Source organism: Periophthalmus magnuspinnatus, chromosome 3 (assembly GCF_009829125.3).
Source record: "Periophthalmus magnuspinnatus isolate fPerMag1 chromosome 3, fPerMag1.2.pri, whole genome shotgun sequence".
NCBI classification, from domain to species: domain Eukaryota; kingdom Metazoa; phylum Chordata; class Actinopteri; order Gobiiformes; family Gobiidae; genus Periophthalmus; species Periophthalmus magnuspinnatus.
The window spans coordinates 2873461-2881964 of record NC_047128.1 but is presented as its reverse complement, the minus strand read 5'-3'; the positions used below and the strand labels follow the sequence as shown (position 1 = coordinate 2881964).

Here is an 8504-nt window from a genome sequence, read left to right as displayed (position 1 = left end):
TGTTTTTGCACATAAAATACCTTGTTTCTATATGAAAACATTTTCTTTCTTACATTCATATAAGTAAACTACAGAAACCTTAGACATCATCTTTACCCCTTCTATAACTTCACCATCAGACCCAAAGTAAACAAAGGAAACAAAGGGTACAATAGAGCTAACCAGGGTGTTAACAGATGTGAAAAAAACACCCATTCAGAGTTTGAGTATGAATATGTTAAATATGACTCAGACACAGTGCACATTTACTGTAGCTCAATAGACTTGGCCCACAAACAGAAACTGTAAACAAAAGCTGTTTCCATTTTCAGTGTCATTAGCTCCTCCCTTCAGACAGATTTAAGGCAGTGTCCAGCAGTAATCTGACCAGAACTGAAGAAGCGGCTTGGATAAGCAGCCAAACGTCTTCTCTTCAACAACTTTTAGTCCAGTTGACAGATTTAAACTTCAAACTGACATCTCTACATTTACATTTTTTTCTTAGTCATCTGCATTGTGTCTTAAAAGCAGCTCCAGAACTCTGTCTTAGTAAAAGTAAAACATGAACATGAGCTTTCTCCAGTACTTGCTTGTCTCCATAGTGATGTTCTTGCGTTGCCTTAAATGTTTCACAGCATTACATTTATCTATCTAGCATTTTTTTTCTTTATGGTTGCCTCAACAAACAGAGCTGAGACTATGGAACAGCGCCCTCTGCCTGTCAGATCCTCTCAGTCTTTAACACAGTTTAAGACTAGACTGAAACCCACCTCTCCTCTCTGGCATTTAACACTAGCCTCCTTGTCTCCTTGTCTCCTTGCCCGCTTGTCTCTTCGTCTCCTTGCCTCATTGTTTTCTTTCCTTCTTGTCTCCTTTCCATCTTGCCTCCTTGTCTCATTGTCTCTGTGTCTCCTTGCCTCCTTGTCCGCTTTCCTCCTTGGTTTTTGTCTCCTTTCCTCCTTGTCTCCCTGTCTACTTGTCTTCTTGCCTCCTTGTTTTTGTCTCTTTGTCTCTTGCCTCCTTGTCCACTTGCGTACTTTCCTCCTTGTCTTTTTGTCTCCTTTCCTCCTTGTCTCCTGGCTCCTTGTCTTCTGGCCTACTTGCCTCCTTGTCTCCTTGTCTCCTTGCCCGCTTGTCTCTTCGTCTCCTTGCCTCATTGTTTTCTTTCCTTCTTGTCTCCTTTCCATCTTGCCTCCTTGTCTCATTGTCTCTGTGTCTCCTTGCCTCCTTGTCCGCTTTCCTCCTTGGTTTTTGTCTCCTTTCCTCCTTGTCTCCCTGTCTACTTGTCTTCTTGCCTCCTTGTTTTTGTCTCTTTGTCTCTTGCCTCCTTGTCCACTTGCGTACTTTCCTCCTTGTCTTTTTGTCTCCTTTCCTCCTTGTCTCCTGGCTCCTTGTCTTCTGGCCTACTTGCCTCCTTGTCTCTTTGTCTCCTTGCCTCCTTGTTTTTGTCTCTTTGTCTCCTGCCTCCTTGTCCACTTGCGTACTTTCCTCCTTGTCTTTTTGCCTCCTTTCCTCCTTGTCTCCTTGTCTCCTTGTCCACTTGCGTACTTTCCTCCTTGTCTTTTTGCCTCCTTTCCTCCTTGTCTCCTTGTCTCCTTGTCCACTTGCAAACCTTTATTATTATTATCATTAAATCCATGTTTTATTTTACTCTCTTTCCAATTGCAACCTCTCAACTTTTACCTTTGCAAAATTTTAGATTTTTTTCTCGTCACCTGCAGCGCCTCGTGTTAAAAGCAGCTCCAGAACTCTATCTTAGTAAAAGTATTAAACTTAGTGAACTTTCTCTAGTACTTGTGACTCATGAGGACACAAAGCTCTGTCATAACAAGACTTTTTGAGGTACTCCATCTTTCCCTCATTCAGAAACTACTAGACCCTGACACACTTGAACTCGTGCACTCAAACAGCAGCGCTCACATGGGCTAATAACGCCTCTGCTGGTTTCATGATTAGCACATGGGCTAATAAGAGCTCTGTTGGTTTCATGATTAGCACTAGCCCAGTGAAGCATCCTGGAGAGTGGAGTTTATCACTATAACCCTCAAAACACAACAGCCCCAGGTCTCACAGGCTCCACAAAATAAGACCCGAGTTTGAAAAGAAAACCTATTGTAACTTGTAAGTGTTTATGAGTTTCAGCTTCCTGTTTTAAGCAACATTTCGAGGACTTATTCCCACTCGAAACATATCGCCTTTTGTTTAAAGTTGTTCATTGTTACGGCAACGGTCCTTATTCGTCATTGCGAAACCACAGACTGTATAAAGAAGTGGACTAAGTGAGTGTGACGTCCCCCGTAGCGTTCGGCTCCAGTTAAATGAAGCTCATCAAGGCTAGCAGTTATAAATTTGGAGCCAAGTTTCATATTTGGATTCCGATTGCACGTATCATAGCGACCAAAGAGCCAATCCGGAGCGAGGCTGTTGATGGTAAAGCCCCTCCCCGCTGGTTTAGAAGGGAGCGGACGCTTAGCAATGCTGTTAATCAAACCTGTTGCTAACGCTAACGGGTGCAACGTCAGGGAAAGAAGGCAGCTGATTTGGCTGTTATTAATGTTCATATCTTGATTTACGGACAAAAGAGGGAAATAATAACCCCAGGATCATGTAGAGCGGGTTAATATGAACATTTAAGACCAAAATGACGAGTCTGACAGCAGCAGTTTTTCAATAGAAAGTGAATTGGAGCCAGAGTTGAGGCTAGCATGTTAGCTATGCCCATTTATACATACAGTCTATGGCCTAAGCTTTGATAATTTTAGTGTTGAGTTTGAGGGTCCAAACTAAAGTCTTACAAAGCACATTTTTTCCTGAATCCTCCACAAAAGCCGGTGTGATGTTTTGCGTTTGATTTTCTTTTGAAAGGCAAATTCTTGTTTATACATTTGAACTGCTTCCCTATCCCGACTCTGTGTCTGTCTCTGTGTGTGGTGCTCAAACCCAGGTGCCGCTGCGTTAATTGGAAACTTATCTCCGCTCAGCACTGGCGACCTCCGGTGACCTTCCGCTACGGCTAATTGGCGGCGAGCTAATGCCTTTACAAGACAGCGGCGGAGTGTGTGAGTCTGGCTCTGCTCTGAAACACCTGCTTCTGCTGCTCACTTAACCCTCCACTCTGCACCGCCCACGCCCACAACTACAGCAAAACTCAAGGCCGCGTCGCAGTTTGGTTTACTTGCCTCCTTGTCTCTTTGTCTCCTTGTCTCCTCGCCTCCTTGTCTCTTTGCCTCCTTGTCCATTTGCATCCTTGCCTCCTTGTCTCCTGGCCTCTTTGTCTCCTTACCTCCTTGCTTCCTCGTTTTTGTCTCCTTGCCTCATTGTTTTCTTGCCTCTTTGACTCCTTGTCTCCTTTCCTCCTGGTCTCCATGTCTCCTTGTCTTCTTGCCTCCTTGTCTCTTTGTCTTCTTATCTCCTTGTCTATTTGTCTCCTGGTCTCCTTGTTTCCTGGCCTCCTTGTCTCCTTGCCTCCTTGTCTGCTTGGCTCCTTATCTCCTTGCCTTCTTGTCTCCTGGTCTCCTTGTTTCCTGGGCTCCTTGTCTCCTTGTCTGCTTGGCTCCTTATTTCCTTGCCTTCTTGTCCACTTGCATCCTTGCCTCCCTGTCTCCTGGCCTCTTTGTCTCTTGGCCTCCTTGTCTCTTGGCCTCCTTGTCTCCTTGCCTCTTTCTCTCCTTGAATCCTTGTCTCCTTGCCTCTTTGTCTCCTTGTTTCCTGGCCTCCTTGTCTTTGTGACTCTTTGTCTCCTTGCCTCCTTGTCATCTTTCCTCCTTGTTTCTTGGCCTCCTTGTCTTTGTGCCTCCTTGTCTCCTTGCCTCCTTCTCTCCTTGAATCCTTGTCTCCTTGCCTCTTTGTCTCCTTGTTTCCTGGCCTCCTTGTCTTTGTGACTCTTTGTCTCCTTGCCTCCTTGTCAACTTTCCTCCTTGTTTCCTGGCCTCCTTGTCTTTGTGCCTCCTTGCCTCCTTGCCTCATTGTTTTCTTGCCTCCTTTGACGAATTGCCTCCTTGCCTCGTTGTCTCCTTTCCTCCTTGATTACTTGTCTCCTTATCTCCGTGTCTCCTTGCCTCCTTATCTCCTTGCTTCCTTGTCCTCTTGCCTCCTTGACTCATGGCCTCCTTCACTCCTTAACTCTGTTTCTCCTTACCTCCTTGTCTCCTTACCTCCTTGACTCCTTGTCTCAGTCAAAATAGCAAAATAAAAACCCCAGGATCATACAGAGTGGATTACTATGAACGTTTTAAGACCAAAATGACCAAAATGATGATTTGGCGTCTATTTGGCACACGGCGGCGAGCAGGTTAGCTCTGTGCATTTATATTTACAGTTTATGCTTCATACTCAAGTCATCAACACCAAAAATCACATTCAAAATTCAGTAACAATTTATGCACAAGGACATTTTTCATGTAACAAAATAAAGGTTTTGTTACTAATTAAGCTCCTCCAACAGAGAGAAAATAAAGAAAAGACCATTGAGAAGAAAAAGCCGTTGTTTCCAGTCGTCTCTCTCCTCTAAAACTTGATTGACAGCTGAAGAATGCAAAGGAAAAAAAAGATCGAACTACTGCAAGATTTTTTTTAGTTTTTATCCTACTTTATATTCAAGCCCCGCCCACAACCACTCATCGTCCAATCGTTAGCCTTTTTCACAATGCTGCTGAAGGGTTCTTAGTGTGATAAGTGGTGCTTTTGAGAGAGAGGGTCAAAAAGTTAACAGTAGCTAAAGAGGAGCACTCGGAGGGAAAAGTGACAAAAAGGGAAGCCGTCCTCCATCTTGTTCTTTGTTAAACTAATGACTTCACATTGTGGCGTCGGAGAAATGAAGGGTCTGAGGAATGTGTCGAGCGTAGAGGCAGAGTGAGTGACAGAACAGGCAAAGCGAGGAGCTAATATGAACTCTCCTGACGCAATACTTTTACTTCTACTGGAGTAATCACTTTTTTAAGGTTAAAGGGCCAATATTACGGTATTTTCTCTATGTTCTAATGTCGTTTCCTCATCACAAACAGACCTGGAGTTGTGTTTTGTTTCATTCACACACGTTTAACGCAAAAATCCTGCATGTTTAGGCTGAGTTCTTCACTCTATTCCACCTTGTGATGTCATGATGTGGTAATACAGGAAGTGCTCGAGTGTGTTTTTAAACTTCAGACACTTTCACTAGAATCATTTGGATTATTTCAGCCCTGGACTTGCAAATTTCTACTGAACTAAAGGTAAAAGGAGCTGTTCACGTGAAAACTACCACTTGATGACATCACAAGGTGGAACAGAGCATTTTGAGCTTTGGAGATGTTACAGACTAATAATACAGTGTTACTCAAACATGTGTGAATGAAACAAAACTCAACTCCAGGTCTGTTTTTGAGGAGGAAACAACATTATAACATGTTTTAAAGCTACAAGTTCTAAAAATAACCCGCAATAGACGAAATCTGTGAAGTATCAGCTTTATTTTTTACGGTTATTCTCTATGTTTTTTGCTGTAAAACCCCTCACCACACACTTTATACACTTTTCTCACACAGGCATTAACATTTTCTCACATTTCTCTCTCGTTTAAACTCTCTCAAAGTTCAAACCTTCGTCGGCGTCTTTGTCGGTGCAGAACGTTTCATCGACATTGTGGGTTTTGTCGGGGAGAAAACAAATTGCAAACGTACAGCACTTCAGAGTCACACTGCGATCCAACGTTTATGTAAATTTGTCTGAACACATTCTGTACTGGACAGGAGACACGGCACGGAGGAGACTGATGGACAATGGTCTACAGTGAACTGGTAACCACATTTGTGAATAAGTCTGGTTTTGTCAACTTGGGACTTTACTTTGATCTTATTTGGTAACCCAGTCTCTTTGGAGATGGACAAATATAGGAAATAACATCCCAGTAAACAGATTGTGTTAATAAATCATAGAGATGAGAGTGGCTGGCTCCTTTATGGTCCATATTAAACAGCATGAGGCTGTGTGTGTCCTCTGGTCTGAGTCTGTGGGCAGAGAGAGGCCCTCCACAGAGACCAATGAGCCAAGAAGAATTCACAAAATGACCCAAGAGAAGCACAGGCACAGAGGAGGAGGGGGTGTAGAGAGGGGGAGAGAGTGAAGGAAAGAAATAAAGATAAAGAGATGGAGGCTCTAAAGGTCCTATATGACACAAAATGGACTCGTGACGTTTAAGTCATGTTATAATTTTGTTACCTCCTCAAAAACAGACCTGGAGTTGTGTTTTGTTTCATTCACACATGTTTGAGTAACACTTTATTATTAGTCTGTTACATCTCCAAAGCTCAAAATGCTCTGTTCCACCTTGTGATGTCATGAAGTGGTAGTTTTCAAGTTAACAGCTACTTTTAACTTTAGTTCAGATTGGTAATTTCAGATTGGCTGAAATGATCCAAATGATTCAAGAAATGAAACTGTGTGGAGTTTAAAAGTATGGAGCACTTCCTGTGTTACCACATGATGACATCACAAGGTGGAACAGAGTGAAGAACTCAGCCTAAATCTGCAGGGTTTGTGTGTTAAACATGTGTGAATGAAACAAAACACAACTCCAGGTCTGTTTGTGATGAGGAAACAACATTAAAACATTGATCAAAAAAATAGCGTAATATTGTCTCCTTGTTTCCTAGCCTCATTGCCTCCTTGTCCACTTGCATCCCTGCTTCCTTGTATCCTTGTCTCCTTTTCTCCTTGCCACCTTATCCACTTGCATCCTTGCCTTCTTGTCTCCTTGCCTCCTTGCCTCCTTGTCACCTTTCCTCCTTGCCACCTTGTCTTTTTGCCTCATTGTTTTCTTGCCTCCTTTCCTCCTTGTGTCTTTGCCTCCTTGTCTTCTTGCCTCCTTGGCCACTTGCATCCTTGCCTCCTTGTCTGTTTGCCTCCCTCTCTCCTTGACTCCTTGTCTCCTTGCATCCTTGTCTCTTTGCATCCTTGCCTCCTTGTCTCCTTGTCTTCTTGCTTCATTGTCTCCTTGTCTCCTTGCCTCCTTGGCCACTTGCGTAATTGCCTTCTTGTCTCTTTGCCTCTTTCTCTCCTTGTCTCCTTGCCTCCCTGTGTCATTGCCTCCTAGTCCACTTGCATCCTTACCTCCTTGTCTCCTTGTCTCTTTGCATCCTTGCCTCCTTACCTCTTTGTCTTCTTGCCTCATTATCTCCTTGCCTCATTATTTTCTTGCCTCCTTGTCTCCTTGTCTTCTTGCCTTCTTGGCCACTTGCGTGATTGCCTTCTTGTCTCTTTGCCTCTTTGTCTCCTTGTCTCCTTACCTCCCTGTGTTCTTGTCTCTTTCCCTCCTTGTCCACTTGCATCCTTACCTCCTTGTCTCCTCGTCTCCTTGCCTCATTATTTTCTTGCCTCCTTGTCTCGGACAAAATAGCAAAATAAAAAACAGTATAAGAGATCAGAAACAGTGTAATATTGGCTCTTTAAAGGAGACAGAAGAGAGAGGGAAGGGGTGAAGATAGAAAAAGAAAGAAGGAGGGAGAGATAAAGAGAGAAAGAAAGGGAGGAGTAAAGGGATAGAGTTTAGCTAGAAATCGAGGCATGCGAAGACGAGGAGTGGAAAGAGGGAGGAGGAGTTATTGAGATGCAAAGAACGAGAGTTTAAAAAGGAGATCAGAAAAGAGAAAGAGAGAGGGACGAAAGGATAAAAAGAGAGAGAGAGGCAGATTAATATTGCAAAGGGGGTTTTAAAGGGACGGTTCTGTCAAAATCCTACAATCACTTAAGTGTCAACTCAGTGATGATGGTGCGGATATTTTAATGGGAGCTTAAATATTAAAAACCAAGTCAAACGTGATTTTGGGAGCAGCAGCTCTTTGGATCCTTAAGGCGCAGAGCCACAATACTGCCCCAGATTTTTAATCCAGATGCACTTCCTGATCCATCCCTCTTCATTTTCCCCGACTTGGAATGAGAAAAAAGAAGGAAAGACTTTGAGAACATTTGAAAAAGATGAAAGTGTCCATAAATTTATACATTATCAAACCAAATGCCAAAAATGAACTCTAATAATAATTTAAAGGTGCAGTATGTAACTTTTCTAAGGGCCCCTTTTCCATCTGGGGCTGAGTCACAGAGCAGAAGTCTAACCTGGCACTCACAGGCTTCCCTCACCCCAGACACTTCGTCCAGCTTCTCCAGTGGGACCCTTTACTTTTATGTTTTAGTTTTTGTATTTTAGCTTGAACTTTGATATTGAAGATACACAATATGTTTACACTCATCTCTCTCTTTATGTGTGGTACATAGTGTATATGTATAATGTCATTTCTGCTGATGTTTTTAAATGGAGGAAATTTGCAGTTACTGTATTGAAGGAATTCAAACCTGGACAGGACTATTTATTTTATTTTATTTTGTTTTGTTTATTTATTTATTTATTTTATTTTATTTTATTATTATTGATTTAGTTTAGTTTTTTAATTTATTTATTTATTTTTTTAGTTTAGTTTCGTTTTTTTAAGTTTTTTTTATTTTATTTTATTATTTTATTTTGTTTTATTATTTTATTTTATTTATTCATTTAT

The 8504-nt window shown here is 42.2% G+C and overlaps 1 protein-coding gene across 1 annotated transcript; it reads right to left on the bottom strand.

Moving 5' to 3' along the window:
- Positions 1-6610: 6610 nt before the first annotated feature.
- On the bottom strand, positions 6611-7126 carry LOC117389431 (octapeptide-repeat protein T2-like). The gene has a single exon (XM_033987112.1). It carries the CDS (start codon positions 7124-7126, stop codon positions 6611-6613), a length of 516 nt encoding a protein of 171 aa, XP_033843003.1.
- Positions 7127-8504: the final 1378 nt, after the last annotated feature.

Excerpts from the sequence above, each read along its gene's own strand:
- LOC117389431 (XM_033987112.1), bottom strand. The coding sequence starts at position 7,126 with ATGAGGCAAGAAGACAAAGAGGTAAGGAGGCAAGGATGCAAAGAGACA.